Source organism: Neoarius graeffei, chromosome 21 (genome assembly GCF_027579695.1).
Source record: "Neoarius graeffei isolate fNeoGra1 chromosome 21, fNeoGra1.pri, whole genome shotgun sequence".
NCBI lineage: Eukaryota > Metazoa > Chordata > Actinopteri > Siluriformes > Ariidae > Neoarius > Neoarius graeffei.
The window spans coordinates 5,244,888-5,265,921 of NC_083589.1; the positions used below are offsets into that span (position 1 = coordinate 5,244,888).

The 21,034-nt window shown below is 45.2% G+C and overlaps 1 protein-coding gene across 1 annotated transcript in view; it reads left to right on the top strand.

The window, feature by feature from the left end:
* lhfpl3 (LHFPL tetraspan subfamily member 3) overlaps window positions 1–20,426 on the top strand; it is a 170,815-nt gene extending 150,389 nt beyond the window's left edge. Inside the window, exon 2 of the mRNA XM_060902954.1 lies at window positions 20,143–20,426. Within this exon, the coding sequence (XP_060758937.1) occupies window positions 20,143–20,426 (284 nt within the window). The remainder of the gene's footprint in view (window positions 1–20,142) is intronic.
* Window positions 20,427–21,034: the final 608 nt, after the last annotated feature.

Genomic DNA, 21,034 nt, shown 5'->3' on the forward strand with positions numbered 1-21,034 from the left:
GCAGTGGTTCATACAAAACAGCGAGAGTGCTGCTTGTTCTAGTCATGTGGTTGTGACATCATCGTAAACAAATCTGTTCTACTCATCCAGACGACTTCGCAACGGTGCCGTTGCCAGATTTTTCCACTCTGGAACCCGTTCTCAAAAAATATCGTTTTGGGGCACCCAAAACGCCGGTGCCGTGTTGACGCCAGGCCGAAACGATAAACAATTTTATCAGATTCACCTGAATCCGTTGCCGTGTGGACAGCCTCTAAACCTCGTGTCCCCAGTGTTCAAGTCCAAGTCAAGTCCAAGTCATTCAAGAAAATTTCGAGTCGAGTCCACTATTGATCCGAGTCGAGTCCGAGAACAAGACTCCAACCACACCATTTGATGGTGGCTGTTGCTGCCTTTATGTGAAACTGTCTCTGCTACTGTGTTGGACTAACGTTACTGTTTGACTGCTCCATTTTAGTTAATAGACTACAGATAAAAAGCTTGTTCATTGCTCCGCAAGCCCTGCCCACTATCAACAGGGCAAATAACATCAGAGAGGGTTAACGTGAGCTAGTTCATCAGTCAGCAAGCCCCGCTATCAACAGAGCAATGAACAGAGCATGTCACTTTCTTCTCTGGGTGGAGTCTTGCCAAATGATGACTGAAGGTCGAGGTTGGCCCTGTCATCTCCTCAATAGTTCTTCTACATAGGGAACACATAGCAGTGCATTTTTTCCCACTGCACGAGAAGTCTGTATAAGCAAAGCAGACAATCCTGGGGGCATTCTCTCCGGGCATTTTAGTGCCATTAACGCTAGTTTGTTCTTGAACATGACATATGAGCAGGTGAATGTGCATTCTCTTGCACAAAATTAGTATAAAAAATAATGTAGATTTAATGATATGCAGTTAATGCACGAGTCTGAGTCCAAGTCCGAGTCATCAGTGTTCAAGTCCAAGTAAAGTTACGAGTCCTTAAAATTAGGGCACGAATGGGACTCAAGTCCGAGTCCTGGACTCGAGTATTACAAGCCTGATACACAGTAACTAATATACTGCATGCTAATATAAGGAACTAATGCACAGTATGCTAGTGGACAGTAACTAATGGACTACATGCTAATATGCAGGAAGTAATGTACTGCATGCTAATACACAGTAAGTAATGGACAACATGCTAATACGCTTTAACTAATGAATTACATGCTAATACACTGCAACTACTGAATTACATGCTAATACATAGTAACTAACATACTGCATGCTAACATACAGTAGTAAATGAATTAAATGCTAATACATAGTAACTAATGTAATATATGCTAACACAATAACAAACAGACTACATGATAATACACAGTAACTACCTACTGCATGCTAATACGCAGTATGTAACATAATGCATGCTAATTCACAGTCACTAATGTTCTACATTCCAATACATAGTAACTAATAGTAACTAATCGACTACATGCTAATACACAGTAACTAATGTACTGCATGCTATTTCATCATCATCATTGGCATCTCAGTCTCAGGGATCCATGCTTGATGTGCCCCTGGGGTGTCATCTATTGGATGGGTTGTGGCATCATCTACTATGGCTGTGCAGGTCCATGTGTGAATGACGGTCCCTGTTGCAGTCAGTGCAGATGAACTGAGGGGCCTGGCTTGCTGGGATTGCTGCAGCACAGTTTTCCAGTCTCTCTTCTCCGCTCTGAGATGACCTCTTCTCGTGTCTGTGATGCCCTTGCAGACAGTTTGACGCCAGGCAGAACTATCTATGACCTGTGTTTCTGAGCCATCTAAGGAGATTTTGCAAGCCTTCATGTCTCTCTTGCAGGTGTCCTTAAATCTGACTGGGGGCAGCCAACTCTTCTGGTACCCTGGGATAACTGTCCACACAGCATGCTTTTTGGCATCCTCCCATCCTCCATGCGTTGGACATGTCCCAGCCATCATAGGCGGCATTGGCTCAGCAGGGAGTACATGCTGGGGGCCTTGGCGTGCTGCAGGATGTCACTGTGTGGGATGCGGTTTTGCCATATGATTCCAAGGATGTGATTAAGACACCGCATATGAAATGCATTGAGCTGATGTTCTTGCCTCATATAGGTGGTCCAGGCTTCACTGCCATTGAGTAAAATACTGAGAACACACGCCTGATAGACTCAGATCTTGGTAGCTTCTGTCAGCACTTTGTTCTCCCACACTCTCTTCATCAGTCTGGCTATGATATTGCTTGGCTTCCTGAGCTGCCGGTGAAGTTCAACTTCAAGCGTGAAGGTGTTCCTGATGGTTGGCCCCAGGTAAGTAAAGTTGTCCACAACTTCCAGGGTAACATTGTCGATGGTAATAGAGGGGGGAGTGGTGACATCTTGTGCATTGACATTCGTCTTCTTCAGGCTTATAGTGAGGCCAAACTGTTTGCAAGCATCGGTGAAGTGATTACCTAGTCATTGGAGGGCATCCTCAGTGTGGGCCACAAGGGCCGCATCATCGGCAAAGAGCATCTCTCTGATGAGCACCATCCTGATCTTGGTATTTCCACATAGTTGTGCCAGGTTGAGCAACTTCCTGTCAGATTTGGTGTGCAGATAGATGCCATCAGTGGATGAATCAAAGGCATATGACAGGAGGAGGAAAAAGAAGATTCCAAAGAGAGTCAATGCCAAGATGCAGCTTGACTCCACTGTTGATGGAAAAGGTGTCTGAGGAGGGTCCATTATCCAGGACTGTTCCCTTTATGTCAGCATGGAATGAGATCACCATGCTGCAAAGCTTTGGGGGGCAACTGATTCTTCTAAGAAGTTTGAATTGTCCCTTCCTGCTGACCAAATCAAAGGCCTTGGTGGGGTCAATGAACATCATGTAGAGTGGCTGGCCTTGCTCTCTACTCTTCTCCTGGACTTGGCAGAGGAAGAAGATCATGTCTATCATTGACCTGCCTGCCATGAAGCCGCACTGGAACTCTGGGTAGACACAATCTGCGAGCAACTGCAGCCTGTTGATGAGGACATGGGTGAACGCCTTGCCAACGATGCTCAGGAGGGAGAGCCGTCTGTAGTTGTTACAGTCGCTGCAATCTCCCTTGTTCTTATAGAGTGTCATGATGGTGGCGTCACACATATAATGGAGGACTCCACCTTCCTCCCAGCAGAAGCAGAGTAGCTCATGCAGTGGCTGAAACAAGACAGGTTTTCCATGCTTGATGGCTTCAGGTGGGATTTTGTCACTGCCTGGTGCCTTTTCTGTTGGGAGGGCATTGATGGCATTGCTGAGCTCTTCCACAGATGGTAATTCACTCAGTTTCTCCATTACAGGCAGTTCCTTGATGTTGATTAGGGCAGTGTTGGAGACCAGAGTTTTCTGAGAGTACAGTTCAGAGTCGTGCTTTATCCATCTGGCCATCTGTTTCTCACAGTTGGTAATCTTCTTCCCTGTTGAGAGATTTGAGTGGAGCAATCCCTTTCACGGTTGGCCCCAAGGTTTTCTTTATGCAATTGTACATGCCACAAACATTGCCAGTATCAGTGCTATGTTCTATTTTGTGACACAGTTGCTGCCAGTATTCATTGACACATTGTCTAGCAAGACATTGTGTGATGCTCTGAGCACTTCTGAGCGCTACGAGAGTGCTTTCACTTGGGTGTCTTTTTTAGGTCAAGAAGGCTTCCCGTTTGGCCTCGATTGCTGGTTCCATTCTTGGGATGTAAGCGCTGAACCAGTCCTGGCTGGGTCATTCCTTTTTACCAAATGTGGATATAGCTGTGCTGTAGATTGTATCTTTCATGGTGTTCTGTTTGGTTGTGGCATTGTGTTTTGGCAGATCCTGGTGAGCCTGGTCCAGAGTGGACACATACTCCTCAACCTTGAGGGGAAGCAACATCTGTGCAGTGTTAATACGAGGGTGACCTTTAGACTTGAAGCAGTGGTACTTGTGTGGCTGTCGACACACTTTGTTGCACATGAGAGCATGGTCGGTGTCACAGTCTGTGCTGTGGTAGCTTCTGGTGACCACAATACTGTTGAGGGCAGAGTGTCTGGTGATAATGAGATATAATTGGTGCCAGTGGTGAGACCTGGGGTGCTTCCATGACACTTTGTGCTATGGTTTACCCTCAAAGAAGGTGTTTGTAATGCAGAGGTCATGGTAGATATATAGCTCCAGTAGTCTCTGGCCATTCTCATTGATCTTGCCAGTGCCATAATGTCCTATGCAGGTGGACCATGATTCATGATCTGCACCTATCCTGGCATTTAGGTCACCTAAGAGGAAGAGGGGCTCAGTCTTTGGGCATTCTCTGATCAGTTCTTCGAGCTGTCTGTAAAACTCATCCTTTGTTTCTTCTGATACAATGAGAGTTGGGGTGTAGGCATGAAGGATGTTGACAGGACCTGGAGCAGTACCCAGGCAGATAGACAGAAGACGCTCAGTGCCGCCTGATGGGAACTCAACAGCAACCAGCAGTGTGTTCTTGATGGCGAAGCCAACTCCATGCTGGCAGGACTCCTCGGGTTCTCTGCCCTTCCAGAAGAAGGTGCATTTGTCCTCTCTGAGGGAGCCACTGGCAGGGAGTCTGGTTTCCTGGAGAGCAGAGATATTGATATTGAGTCTTGTGAGCTCTCTGTCTCTGTTTGGCTGCAGGAGCTGCTGGAGAGTGAAAAGTACATATGCTGCCCAACCACCTTTGGGGCTTCACTCTGGATCAGAGTTTACTCCCTTAACTATAGTCTCTCCTGACATGACCATAAGGCAGTAGTGCTATTTACCCATAGCAGGGGATCTGTTTCGTGGGTCCCAGTGCGTGTCCACATGCGAGTGGGCCCGATCTCCGACGAGTCCCTCTAGATTCTGCCAGAGTCCGTAAGGTGCTCAGGTGCTGTCTGTCACCTGCCAAGGATAATCCTTGGCTACTTGGAGGCACTATGTAGGGCTTGCTGATGGAGAGGCTATGTACTGACAGAGACTTACCCACTCAGCTCTCCTTTTCATAGAGCTGAAAGCAGCAGTGCAAGCCAGCAGTGAGGACTGAAAGTGAGAGGTAATAAGCATACAGATGCTAGCAATCACAGTAGGCATGTCACCCCAACCATGACGACACATAGCATACTAATACCCAGTAACTAACGTACTACATGCTTCTTCACAAGAACTAACATACTGCATGTTAATACACACGAACTAACATACAGCAATGCTAACACATAGTTATTAATAGACATGTTAATGCACAATCATAAACATACTGTATGCTAATGCACAGTCACGAACGTGCTGTATGCTAATACACAGTAAACTAATGTACTGTATGCTAACACACAGTAACTAATGTACTACATGCTATTACGCAGTAACTAATGGTCTACATGCTAATACACCATAATTAACAGACTACATGCTAATACACAGTAACTAATGGACTACATGCTAATAGACAGTAACTAATGTACTGCATGCGATTGCACAGTAATGCATGGATTATATGCTAATACATAGTAACTAACATAGTGCATGCTAATACACAGTAACTAATGAACTGTATGCTCATATACAATGGTGGTTTGTCTCTATGTGATCACCCTGTGATGATCTGGTGACTTGTCCAGTGTACCCCGCCTCTCGCCCATAGTCAGCCGGGATAGGCTCCAGCTTGCCTGCAACCCTGTACAGAATAAGCGGCTACAGATAATGGATGGATGGATGCTCATACACAGTAACTACTGTACTGCATGCTAATGCACAGTAACTCATGGATTACATGCCAATACACAGTAACTAATGTCGTGCATGCCCATACACAGTAACTAATGGACTGCATGCTAATACACAGTAACATACTGCATGCTAATACAAAGTAACTAATGTACTGCATGGTAATACACAGTAACTAATCAACTACATGCTAATGCACAGGAACTAATGTACTGCATGCTAATACACAGTAACTAATCAACTACATGCTAATACATAGTAACTAACATACTGAATGCACTTTACTTCTGATGCTGTCCTGGGCAGCATCCTGCCAGAGTCGCTCTTTGTCGTCTAGTGGGGTTTGTTGTTGTTGTTGTTGTTGTTGTTTTTTAACTTTTCTTTAGATTTAAGTATTTTATAATTTATAACTGTAACTACGTTTTTGTTCTTCGTGGTACAATGTGGTTTCATATGTTCTTTTTTTGTTTTCATCACTTGTGGAGTACTTTCACCATGTCAGATCCCCGTCCTGGTGGAGATGCACCAGGGCTCCATTGTTTACTCCAGGGATCAGCTGATGAGCCTCCAAAAAAGTGGTGTGGCTGGTAAGAGACCTGGAATCCCCAAAGAGCTGAGGAAGAAATACCAGGGCTGCAGAGCTGGGAGGAGATACCGACCGTATCTTCCCTCTATCATTATGAGAAACATAAGATCACTGGTGAATAAAATGGATGAGTTAACATCACTCACAAAGAGTGAGTGTGTTTCTTGAGAGCTCTGTTATGTGCTTCACTTAGACATGGCTGCATGAGAACATACCAGACTCTATCATGAGTTTAGCCGGCTTTCAGTTAGTTTGGGCAGACAGGAGTTGCAGCCAGAGCAGCAAGAAGAAAGGAAGGGGAGTTGCTATCTACATGAACAGCAAGTGGTGCAACCCTGGACACATTACAGTGAAAGACTGTGTGTGCAGCCCAGATATTGAACTGTTAGCAGTAAGTCTCTGTCCATATTATTTACTCAAAGAGTTTTACCAAGCCATTGTTATTATTGTTTACATTCCTCCCGCAGTCGATACATTGTGGGCTGCTGACATCATCCACACCATGACCGCAAGACTTCAGACCCTGCACCCCAGTGCCTTCATAGTGATCTCGGGAGATTTTAACCATGTAACCCTGACAACATCTCTGCTCACTTTCAAATGGTTTGTGGAGTGTAAGATCAGAGAAAATAAAACACTGAACCTGCTGTATGCTAATGTTAAAGAAGCATACAGCTCTGAAGCTCTCCATTCCCTGGGCAGATCAGATCACAACCTGAAGAAGGCTGCCTTCAGGAGTGAAGACAAGGTGGAGATGAAGAAGGTGCAGATTGAACTGAGGGAAAAGATCACAGCAGGCAAGGAGTGTTACAGGAGGAAGCTGGAGAACAAACTCCATCAAAACAACATGAAGGAGGTGTGGAGTGGTATGAGAACCCTCACTGGTCATGGAAGGAAGACTGACCAGAGGATGGAAGGAGACCTGCATCATGCCAATGAGTTAAACCTGTTCTTTAACTCATTCTGCCCACCCCCCACCCAGTTCCTCCTGTGACTCAGCCCTTCAGGCATCCTCACCTCAAACATCTCTGCCTACCTCCAACCCACCATGCCCTTCTCCTAACATTTCTCACCTCCCACCCCCTCACCACCATTTACTGCAAACCCCCCCATGACCCACCTCCCTCACCACCCCCACTTTACCATCCTCCCTCAATGACTCTCCTGGTTCCTGGCCATTCACCACAGCCCTCCTTCACCCCTCTTCCATCAGGACTCCAGAACAGCTCTCCAATCAACATCACAGTGGAGGAGGTGAGAAGGCAGTTCAGTCATCTCCACACAGGCAAGGCTGCAGGGCCTGATGATCTCAGCCCCAGAGTGCTTAAAGGATGTGCTACTCAGCTGTGTGGGTTTTTTCAGCACATATTCAACCTGAGCCTGAGCAGGATGCTCATCCCTGCCCTGTGGAAAACATCATGCCTTGTTCCTGTGCCCAAGAAGAAACATCCAAGCACATACAATGACTACAGACCAGTGGCTCTAACTTCATGTGTCATGAAGTCACTGGAGAAGCTGGTCTTGAAGCACCTGTGTTCAGTAGTAGAACCATCACTGGACCCCATGCAGTTCACCTACCAGCCCCATATGGGAGTGGAAGACGCCATCACCTTCCTGCTGCACAGGGTTTATACTCATCTAGAGGAGACAAGCAGCATTGAGAGAGTCATGTTTGTTTTTTGCTTTTCCAGTGCTTTTAACACAATAAGACCTGCCCTGCTTGGTGATAAGCTAATGAAGATGCAGGTGGATGCTCCTCTAGTGGCCTGGATCACCAACTACCTCACAGGAAGGCCACAGTATGTGAGGCTGGCAGACAACATGTTGGATATTATCATGAGTAGCACAGGGGTACCTCAGGGGACGGTCCTGTCTCCCTTCCTGTTCACACTCAATACTTCTGACTTCAGATACTGCTCACAGTCCTGTCACCTGCAGAGGTTTTCGGATGACTGCCATTGTGGGCTGTATCAGCAGGGGACAGGAGTCTGAGTATAGGAGTGTGGTAGACAGGTTTGTGGAGTGGTGCAGACAAAATCACCTGCAACTCAACGTTGCAAACACTAAGGAATTGGTGGTGAACTTTAGGAAGCAAAGGACCAGTCTGAGCCCAGTCAACATCAAGGGAATGGAGGTGGACAGTGTGGAGGAATACAGGTACCTGAGCATCCATATAGACAGTAATCTGGACTGGACAAAAAACACATACAGTGTCTTGTAAAAGTATTCATCCCCCTTTGTGTTTGTCCTGTTTTGTTGCATTACAAGCTGGAATTATAATGGATTTTTGGTGGGTTAGCACCATTTGATTTACACAACATGCCTATCACTTTAAAGGTGAAAATTGTTGTTTTATTGTGACACAAGCAATAATTAAGATGAAAAAAGAGAAATCTGTAGTGTGCATAGGTATCCCCCCCAAGTCAATACTTGTAGAGCCACCTTTTGCTGCAATTATAGCTGCAAGTCTCTTGGGGTATGTCTCTATTAGCTTAGCACATCTAGCCACTGGGATTTTTGTCCATTCCTCAAGGCAAAACGGCTCCAATTCCTTCAGGTTAGATGGGTTGCATTGGTGTACAGCAATCTTCAAGTTATGCCACAGATTCTCAATTGGATTGAGGTCTGGGCTTTGATTTGGCCATTCCAAGACATTTACCTGTTTCCCTTTAAACCACTCCAGAGTAGCTTCAGCAATATGTTTAGAGTCATTGTCCTGCTGGAACGTGAACCTTCCTCCCAGTCTCAAACCTCTGGCTGACTCAAACAGATTTTCATCCAGAATCACCCTATATTTATTGCCATCCATCTTTCCTTCAGTCCTGACCAGCTTTTCTTACACTGCAGATGAAAAATATCCCCACAACATGATGCTGCCTCCACCATGCTTCACTGTTGGAATGGTGTTCTCAGAGTGTTGGGTTTGCGCCACACATCATTTCCCATGATGGCCAAAAAGATAAATTTATGTCTCATTTGACCAGAGAATCTTCTTCCATGTGTTTGGGGAGTCTGCTATATGCTGCTCGGGAAACTCCAAACGTGTTTTCTTAAGCAATGACTTTTTCTTTTTTTTGCCACTCTTCATTAAAGCCCCACTCTGTAGAGTGTACAGCTTAAAGTGGTCCGATGGACAGATACTCCCATCTCTGCTGTGGATCTTTGCAGCTCCTTCAGTGTTATCTTTGGTGTCTTTGTTGCATCTCTGATTAATGCCCTCCTTGCCCAGTCTGTGAGTTTTGGTGGGTGGCCTTCTCTTGTCAGGTTTGTAGTGGTGACATTTTGTTTCCATTTTGAGATAATGGATTGAATGGTGCTCCATGGGATATTCAAAGTTTGGGATTTTTTTTTATAACCGAACCCTGATCCATACTTCTTCACAACTTTGTCTCTGATATGTTTGGAGGCTCCTTGGTTTTCATGTTGCTTGCTTAGTAATGTTGCAGAGTCAGGGTCCTTCCAGAAACGGTTGATTTATACAGACATTATGTGACAGATCATGTGACACTTTGATTGCACACAGGTGGCTCTTAGTCAACTAAATACAGGTAGTCGTCGACTTATGACTGCGTTTGGTTACAACTGACCGGTCGTAAACCGATCTGGTCATAAGTCGGCCTATGTTAAATGAACGTAAGTATATTGTGATGTGTAATGATATTGTAATCATCTTAAAGTCTTATTTTATCAACATTTTCTTATTTCATTACCTTGGCTCATTATTTGGTTTAAGTCAAACACTGCATACTACACTGCGTACAGTACAATTCGTTTAATATGTGCAAAACAAAAAATACGAAATACAGGTGTGAAAAATAGAAAACATTTTAGTTTGAAACATACCAAAATACAAATGTAAAACATAGCAAAATACAAAATTTAGTGACTGCTGGCATCACTGGTGCTTAGCTGTGGGTCGTCTACGTCATCATCAGCTGTTGCAGCGCTCGGGCTGGCGGGAGGATTTGCTTGTTTCATAAACCAGGAGCTGGGGTGGAAACTGTATGACGGAGTGCGCGAGGGAGCGCGAGAGAGACTGCACATGTGCCTGGAGCTGGGGCGGAAACTGTATGACGGAGTGCGCGAGGGAGCGCAAGAGAGACTGCGCATGTGCCTGGAGCTGGGGCGGAAACTGTATGACGGAGTGCGCGAGGGAGCACGAGAGAGACTGCGCATGTGCCTGGAGCTGGGGCGGAAACTGTTGTACGCGGCGAGAGACGCTGCCGGGAGCTGGGGCGGAAACTGTATGACAGAGTGCGTGAGGGAGCGCGAGAGAGACTGCACATGTGCCTGGAGCTGGGGCGGAAACTGTATGACGGAGTGCGCGAGGGAGCGCGAGAGAGACTGCGCATGTGCCTGGAGCTGGGGCGGAAACTGTATGACGGAGTGCGCGAGGGAGCACGAGAGAGACTGCGCATGTGCCTGGAGCTGGGGCGGAAACTGTTGTACGTGGCGAGAGGCGCTGCCGGGAGCTGGGGCGGAAACTGTATGACAGAGTGCGCGAGGGAGCGCGAGAGAGATTGCGCATGTGCCTGGAGCTGGGGCAGAAACTGCTGTACACGGCGAGAGGCGCTTCCAGAAGCTGGGGCAGAAACTGTCGTACGCTCAGCTAGGAAACACTTGCCAGTCTTAACCAGACGGTCGTAAAGTCGATCGGTCGTAAGTCGCATAGGTTGTAAGTCGACGACTACCTGTATGTGACTTATGAAGTGAATTGGTTGGACCAGCTCTTATTTAGGGGTTTCATACAAATGGGGGTGAATACCTATGTACACTACAGATTTCTGTTTTTTCATCTTAATTATTGTTTGTGTCACAATAAAACAACAATTTTCACCTTTATAGTGGTAGGCATGTTGTGTAAATCAAATGGTGCTAACCCTCCAAAAATCCATTTTAATTCCATCTTGTAATGCAACAAAACAGGACAAACACCAAGGGGGATGAATACTTTTGTAAGACACTGTATGCACTATACAAGAAAGGTCAGAGCCACCTGTATTTCCTCAGGAGACTCAGATCTTTCAATGTCTGCAGAACCATGCTGCAGATATTTTATCACTCTGTGGTGTCCAGTGTCATTTTCTGTGCTGTGGTGTGCTGGGGCAGCAGGGTGAAAGCACCTGATGCCAACAGACTCAACAAGCTCATCGGGAAAGCTGGGTCTGTCCTGGGAGTTGTCAGAGGTATCAGATAGAAGGATGGTGAGGAAACTTCTCAGTATTATGGACAATCCCTCCCACCCCCTGCATGACACAGTGGAGTCACATCAGAGTTCCTTCAGTGGGAGACTGAGGCCACTGAGGCGTGCCACGAAATGCCACAGGTCTTTCCTACCAGTGGCCATCAAACTGTATAACTCCTCCCCTTCTGCAAGATGGACAGCTGATCACTCAAGACAATAATACCAATATCATGTGCAATATACTGAGTTGTCATGTGCAATAATGTTTTTCTTAACACCATATGCAATATTGGTTTTTTCCAACATCATGTGCAATATTGTTTTCCCCAGCATATCTGCAATACTTATTTTCACCATTAGGTTTATCTCTGACATAACTTACCTTATTTCTACTGTTAGAATGCCAACCATCTTGGCAGTGGTTTTTGTATTTTCTATTTCCATCTTAGTTTTTAGTTTAACCCCTTACGTAACTTTCAGTATTTCTATTGTTGTTCTATTAGGCACTGTTTTTTAGGCATTTATTTCTTATACAGTTCTTATTTTACACACAGTTGTTTTTTCAGCTTGTATTGTTGTATTTTAACTTATACTATTTTGTTATGGAGCGATTTCTGGCACAAGAATTTCCCTTGGGATTAATAAAGTTTTATCTGATCGTATCTTACCTTATCGTAATACACAGTAACTAATTGACTACATGCTAATTCACTGTAACTAATGTACTTCATGCTAATAAACAGTAACTAACATACAGCATGCTAATACACACTCACAGACTGCATGCTAATACACAGTAACCAATGCACTACATGCTAATACACTGTAATTAATATACTGCATGCTAATACACAGTCACTAATGGACTACATGCTAATACACAGTAACTAACAGACTACATGCTAATAAACAGTAACTAATCAATCACATGCTAATCCACTGTAACTAACAAACTTCATGCTAATACACAGTAACCAATGTACTACATGCTAATGCATAGATACTAATGTACTACATGCTAATACACAGTAACTACCTGTACTGCATGCTAATACACGATAACCAACATTCTACATGCTAATACACAGATACAAATGTACTACAGTACCTGTACTGCATGCTAATGCACAGTAATTAATGGACTATATGCTAATACACAGTAACCAACATACTTCATGTTCATGCACAGAAACTAACATAGTACATGCTAATACACAATAACTAATGTACTTCATGATAATACACACTCACTAATATTCTCATGTTAATACACAAGTAAACAAGTGCTCTTTCATTTACACAGGTGGCAGGGCATGGGAAAAACAAGCACAGGTGTGACGTATTGGTGGTTCATCCTGCCCTGGCTTGGGAATGTTCTTCGTAGACTGAGGAAGCACCACAGGCTAAGAGAGGCATTGAGGAGGAAAACCGCTTTGGTCTGAAGATGGAGTCTGTTTGCAGACACAGGGAGCAGTACTGACTCATAATGTTCTCTCACCATACTCCTACTCACCCAACTGGTGACACAGCATCCTTTTATATTGTCCCTGTGACTTCTGTAGGGAGACTAAGTGCCTTGATTATTGAGCTCCTGCTGTGTCACGCTGGGTGTCCTTGCCCCTTGGCCATATGCGTGTTGCTGATAAACAGTAGTGCTAAGGCAACACTGACTCTTCAGCACTGCCACTGTCAGGGGAGAGGGGTGCTGTTCTTTCAGCACCACTGTCACATCATTGAGAGGAGCGCTTGTTGTTGTGTGCATAAGGGCCACCACCTCACCTTTGTCACAGCACACACACACCCATCAGCTCTGAGCTCACTGCTTTTGGGGCCTGAGCCCAGAGCACATCTCTCCTGGAGAGGCTGTCACCATCTCCATGGTGATCCCCTGCACAATGTTGGACCTGAAACAAGAAGTCCTCTAGGGAGAGAAACCATCAAGTTATTTTGCTGTTCAAGTCTTTAGCCATTGTAGGGGCACATGATCTGTAACAAGAGTGAAATGATAATAGTGTATCTCCTCTACATTTCATGAGCAAGGCTTCTTGTTCCACGGTGGCATATTGCTGCTCTGCAGGGGCTAGTTTTCTACTCACGTTACCGATTGGATGCTCTTCTTCATCGAACTCCTAGGAGAGGATGGTGCCCAGGCCTGTCTCAGAGGCATCAGTGTGCACCAGGAAAGTCTGTGAGAAGTCCAGGTTTCGCAGCAAAGGTTCGCTGGGGAGGGTCATTTTCAGCATTGAAAAGGCTTGCTCCACTGCTGCTGTCCACTGGATCTTGTCCATTTCTCCTTTCCTGGTTAGGTCTGAGAAAGGGGAGGTTACAGAGGAGAAGTTAGGCATAAATCACCTAAAATATCCCACCAACCCCAAAAAGGCATGTACCTGGAATTTTGTGGTGGGTCGGAGATTGTTCTTCACAGCCTCTTTCTTAATGTTCTGAGGTTTAAGTAGGCCCTGAACAGGTACTGTTACCTGGTTGTCCCAGGGTTGTGCTAGGTAATTGTAGGCTCATTGCTCCTCCCTTTGGGCCACCTGCATGTGCTCCTTCACAAGGGGTGCCACCCGCTCTATTTGGCCCTGTATGTATTGGACGTATTCAATGATGGAACAGAATGGCATGGACTTTCTCCCAGGATTCTTTGGCCACGTCTAGCAGGAGCCTGGGTCTCTGTCAGTACAGGAGCTCAAATAGTGTGAACCCTGTGGATGCTTTGGAAGTCTCCCAAATGGTGAGAAGCAAGTAGGGTAGGAGTAGGTCCCAGTTACGGCCTTCTTCATTGACTACTTGTTTTAGTAGCCTTTTAAGCATTTGATTAAGTCTCTTTATGAGTCTGTCTGTCTGTCTGTAGGTGACACACTGATGTTTTCAGATGGTTTACCTGCAGCAGCTGGCAGAGGTCGAGCATGAGCTTTGAAATAAAAGGAGTTCTTTGGTCGGTGAGCAGGTCCTTGGGGATGCCAACAAGGCTGAATGGAGCCATGAGCTCCTGGGAGATCTTTTTTGAGGTGGCTTTTCATAAGGGGATGCCTCAGGGTATCTGGTGGTGTAACTGACAATGACCAGGATGTACTCATGGCCACAGGCATACACTGGGAGTGGTGCTACCAGGTCCATACCCATCCACTCAAATGGGACCCCAGGGATGGACAGGGGAATGAGAGGCACTGGAGGTGGTTTACAGGGCATTGTCCTCTGACATTGCAGGCATCTCTGACAGAAGGTCCACATATTAGCCACCATGCCCAGCCAGTGAAATCAGTCCCAGATCTCCTATAGTGTATTTTAGGGGCCAAGGTTGCCTCCTAGTGGGTGCATGTGGGCCAGGTGCATAACAATGTTGACCTTTGCACAGGGAACGATGAGAGGTCCCAGGGCTCGCCTTGGCTGCCACACCTACAGTAAAGCAGCCCATTCCTGACTAGGCCATAGGCCACTGGTAGCACCTAGTCAGGGTTCATACTCTCCCCATCAATCTCCAGCACCTATCCCCAGCAGTGTTTTAACTGGTCATCCTCTTTCTGCTCTTTGCCAAAGCTCCCTTCTCTGGTGACCTGGTCACACATAACAGAAAGAGGGTTAGTGTGGAAGTGGGGCTCCCCTTCCGACTGGGCTTCAGCATCTGCTTTCTCATCCTCAGTGAGGAGGAACCTCTGCTGCCAGGCTTCCTCTCTGTGATACAGGGTAGGGCAGCGCTGATGGGAGGCCAAGGGTGATGGTGCTCTCAGAGTCCAACAGAGCCGGGAGGGGTTTACAATTAAGCCATAGAGTGATGGTGGGGGTGGTAGCCCAGAAGATGTCGTGCATAGCACACCTGGCTATCTACAGCTAGTAGCCCTTTGGGGGGCCTGTCAGTTTCCTTTGGCATGGGCTCATCTGGCAATGCTGGTTTGGGTAGCAGAGGTTCCTATGTCCTTCTCATGGTTCTGTAGGCTGTGGTGTGGCATCAAGGTTCCAGGGCGGCCCCTGTCCTTTTTCAATCTCCACTGTGGAGAGAGTGCACTTTTAATGCTGAGATCATGCCCCACAGAGTTTTAGGAGCTTCATCCCTATTGCCTTTCTTTCTTCCCCAGGGAGGGCCCGGAGAAATTTGTTGAGGATGACGTGCTCCGCTATCTCTGATGGGGACAGCTGATCTGGCTGGAGTCACCTTCTAACGATGTATAGGAGGGCATCCATCTGCCCCCAAGTCTTTCAGCCAGATTGATATGTCCAGCAAAAAAATTCAGCAATGGCTTGAATGGAGTGGAGAGCCTACAGCAGGGCAGGATCTAATCCTTTAGCATAGAGTAGCCCTCTGTCTCTTCTTCTGAAGTGCATAATTGGCCTGCTGTGCCACCCTGGAGAGTTAGGGGCTAGGGTGCGGGACCAGTGGTGTGGGGGCTAGCCCTCTCTCATGGCAACCCTCTCAAACATGCCCAAGAACACCTTGATGGCATCTTCTGCTGTCAGCTTGGTGAACAGGCGCTGGGCATCACGGGTTGGGTCCAGGTGTGGGATGATGGCTGCTGGAGCAGTCTGCTTCAGGAACAGGAGTTCTTATGTAGCTGTATGGAGACCCTGTGCCATTTCCTGTGATAGCTATGATTGCTGGAGTCTGACTTAAAGAAGGTGCCACATCACAGGATCCAGGACAGGATGGTTGGGGGGGTGTCTGTGTTATCTGCCTGCATTCTCCACCAGTGTGGCGCCCCTAGAACTCGGACTCAAACACAGACTCAGGAGGCAGAAAGGCAGTAGCAAAAACAGTGCTCTTTTATTTACATAGGTGGCAGTACATGGGGAAAGAGGAATGCAGGTGTGAAGTATCAGTGGTTCATCTTGTCCTTGCTTGGGAATGTCTTTTGTAGACTAAGAAAGTTCCACAGGTTTAGGAGAGGTGCTTTGATCCAGATTCCAGTTGAGTGCAACTGTCGCAACTGGAATCTGTCAGCAGACACAGAGAGCAACACAGACTCATTACTTCCTCTCTTCATCATCCTATTCGCCCATCTTGGAAAGCGGCATCCTTTTCTATCCTCCCTGCACCTTATGGAGGGAGATTGAGTGCTTTAATTATTGAGCTCCAGCCCCTTGGTTATGTGCGTGTTGTTGATAAACAGTGGTGCTGAGGTGAGCTCTTCAGCACTGCCGCTGTAAAGGGAGCACCACTCTTCAGCACCACTGTCACAGCATTACATTACTTTAATGGCATTTAGCAGGTGCTCTCATCCAGAGCAGCCTGGGGAGTTGTCGAGGGTTAGTTGCCTTGCTCAAGGGCACTTCAGCCATTCCTGCTGGTCCAGGGAATCGAATCAGTGACCTTTTTGTCCCAAAGCTGCTTCTCTGACCATTAAGTTATGGCTTCCCTATAGCAGCGTGGCGAGGTGTGCTTGTCATTTTGTGCACAAGGGCTGCTAACCTGCCGTTGTCACAATAGTAACTTGCCATATTAATACACAGTAACTAATATATATATATATATATATATATATATATATATATATATATATATATATATATATATATATATGAGAGAGAGAGATGTTTATCGATCACTGTTTATGTCATTCTCTCATTCATGGGTCAGACATTTTGCAGTGGTTTATTTGTGGTACAGCTAAAAGACACACACACACACAGATGTAGGTGACCTCCACAGTAACTGGATTTGCACACAGCACGCCTCACAAACACTCTCCTTGGCAGTTGTCATGGAAACCACACACCTCTCCACTCGTCTCTGGGCTGCGATTGAATATTAACCTTCATCTCTCTCTCTCACACACACACACACACACACACACACACACACACACACACACACACACACACACAATGTTTGGAGGGTGCAGGGGTGTGTCACTATGGTAACCTGTAGAGCAGATGAGCTTAGAAGGAAGTCTCTCTCACACACACACACACACACACACACACACACACACACACACACACACACACCTGATAGTGACTCAGTTACACTCCCTTAAGCATTACTTTTTCAGTCATTTGGAACACACTGTATTCTGTGTGTGTGTGTGTGTGTGTGAATTAGATTTTGAGGAGATTTAGCAGATGAAGCTCAGAGCACAGAGCAACGAGGCGACGATAAAAGACTCACTCGCCTTCATCCTGCATCTGAGGAATACTAAAACACTCCCATCAGCACACTTCAAACAACCACACACACACACACACACACACACACACACACACACACACACACACACACACACACACACACACGGGGAAAGAGATCTGAATGTAGATGAGCTTCTCTGATCCGGAAATAAAAAGACAAGATTCTGCTCCCTGTTTAACACAGCAGAAAGGAAAATCTGCATTCATTACACACACATGCACACACAAGCATGCTCACACACACACACACACACACACACACACACACACACACACACACACACACACACACACACACACACACACACATATGCCACTCTGTCTTCATAGTGCCATAAGGTGGCCATAATACTCCTCCTACTCCACACTGTACTTCCAGTCAAATTCTACACATTGATAAATCTGCATCAATCGTTACTTTATAAAGTTGTTTATAGTTATAAAATACATTGGAGGTTTTTTCTTTGTAACAATATTGTACTTAACAACAGATTCCAAAAGGATATGACAAGATAACGAGGGATGGGAAAAGAAAAAAAAACAGGAAATAAAGCAAGAGGAAGAATGAAAGAGAAGGGAAAGAAAAAAATCATATGAGAAACGCAGAAGGAGGAAAATAAACAGAAAGAAGAAGGGCTGCTGTTGGACGGTCCATCATCAAGTCAAAATGTCATGGGAAAAACCTCAAACATCACATATAATATTCTGTTCTAAAAACAAGGTTGATGCGACAATATGAGAGAGAGAAAGAGAGAGAGAGAGAGAGAGAGAGAGAGAGAGAGATGAAAAAGCAGTCAGAAACATCTGCTGATTGAACGGCTGAAAATCTCATTGTGACATCAAGTGGTAGTTAAAATTTAAATTTAAATATACTTCAGAGGAGAAAACCTCATAACTTACTGTCTTAAATTCTGTAATAAAATCAGAAGTGACAGAGCCTGTATGTATGAGAGAGAGAACTAGCTGCTGATTGGACAGCTGTAAATCTCCCTGTGACATCATCAAGTGGCAGTTAGAATTCAAATATCCTTCAGAGGGAACATTCTGCTGTCAGTGTGCTCTTGTTTATATTTTACATTACATTAATGGCATTTAGCAGATGCACTTATCCAGAGTCACATACAACGTACCCAGAGCAGCCTGGGGAGCAGTTGGGGGTTCGGGGCCTTGCTCAAAGGCACTTCAGCCATTCCTGCTGGTCTCGGGAATCGAACCAGCAAACTTTTGGTCCCAAAGCTGCTTTTCTAACCATTAGGCCATGGCTTCCCCATGTTTTCAACATTTTGTCATGCGACTTTTTCCTGTTTTACTCCCGGCTCCGCCCCTTTCTGTCACTGGGCTGTTACCCTACTGTGTTCAACTGTTCTGTGTCTATTCCTTGATTAGTTTGTTTTTCACTTCTTGTTTCATAGCACTTTTGCCAAAACTTTTTTTTTATTGTTTATTTATTGATTAATTGTTACTTTATGTCCACAGTGTGTTTCCGAGTTCTGTATGTGTTCGTATTTCCTCGCCTGAATATTCCTGATTCTGGATTATCCTCTTTCAGTCTTCCCTGCCTGTGTTTTGACCCCTGGTTTGAGCACTGACTATAATTTGGGGGTCACTCAAAATGAACACACACACACACACACACACACACACACACACACACACACACACACACACACACACACACCACATGCCGAGCTGTCACACCTGCGTCCTGCTGTCACTTACCGCTTCCTTTAATGGCAGAACAAGGAAAAAAAAATAATTCTTACCCTTTAAACCGTTTACTTTTCCCTCACTTTAACTCCCCGTCTTCTTCAGTGCCCCAATCAAACCAAATACTGCAGTGCATTGTGGGTAGTTCCTCAGTTTGTACATTACCTGATACAGTGCATTGTAGGATTAAAAAATGTGCACTTGATTTTACTGCACTAGAAAATGACAGACCCTAAAAGTAGTGCACTATGTAGTGAACAGGATGTCGTTTTAGACATTACGATAAACTCTGAAATAATAAACACACAACTGGTGTGTGTGTGTGTGTGTGTGTGTGTGTGTGTGTGTGTGTGTGTGTGTGTAAGAGAGAGAGAGAGACTAATAAAAAGAAAGAAAACAAAAGCAACAAAGAATGAGACAGAGAGACAGACAGAGAGAGACAGAAATAGAGAGAGAGAGAGAGAGAGAGAGAGAGAGAGAGAGAGTAAGAGAAGAAAAAATGGGACAGATGAGATAGTTATGGACTCTGTATTTAGCTCTTTATTTTTCTCTTTTCTGAGTTCATTAATTTGTCTGTCTCTGTGTGTGTATCCCTCCATCTCTCTCTCTCTCTCTGTGTCTTTGTCTTCATGTCTCGCTCTGTTCTGTTCATTTACACACTATTAATGTAGCAGATGTTTTAGCACAGAATTAGCATTTGGCGAAGCTATAAATGATCACAGTGGAGAAACAACAACACCCGCTGATCCGATAAATCACTCCTGATGAGCTCTGTGTGTGTGTGTGTGTGTGTGTGTGTGTGTGTGTGTGTGTGTGTGTGTGTGTGTGTGTGTGTGTGTGTGTCAGGTACATGCCTGGTCCTCGGCTGTCTCATCTACCCTGATGGCTGGGATGCGGAGCAGGTGAAGCGGATGTGCGGAGAGCAGACGGATAAATACACGATCGGAGAGTGCTCGGTGCGCTGGGCCTACATCCTGGCCATCATGGGCATCTTGGACGCCCTCATTCTCTCCTTCCTCGCCTTTGTGCTGGGAAACCGGCAGGATGGCCTTATGGGAGACGAGCTGCTGGGAGACAGTAAGAGGAATAAACTGTACTTCCTGTTAAAAAACGGTGTTTATTTCTTCTAAAACCATACATCGTTATTATCATTATTGGGCTGGATTGAGTCTAACAGTTATGTTAATATTTACGCTGGGAAAGTTCCTGGTATTCAGAGTTGGTTGATGCAGCTGCTCTTCTGAGCTCCACATCCAGATTATTAAAAACACCTGCGTGTAGTTCCAAGGTTTCTGGATTGGTCTCAAGTAGAAGCATCCGAGATGGAGTTTCTACGCCACTGCCTTTAAACCTTTAAGCACAAAGACTTAGCTTTAAACCTGTCAAAAATCAGGGATAGAAAATACAGACTGAAGACAGAAATAGTGCTCTTGTAGTACACTGTAGCATAAAAACAATTTAACAGATATTAAAAAAAAAATAAAAGACTGATATAATGAAATAGGAAAGAGAAGATTTTGTGAGTGTTGAAATAAATCTAATAGAAGTCTCATATATCGCTAATATATTACTGTGTGAATAATCAGAGTTGTAATGATCACATTCATCACTGGGTTAATTAAATAAAATGGCTTCCACACTCATTACTCAGCAGCATGTCCTGTAGAACAGCACTTGAGCCAGCACACACTGTTCATTTACATTTTATTTATTATTTAGTTTATTGTGCTCTGACAAC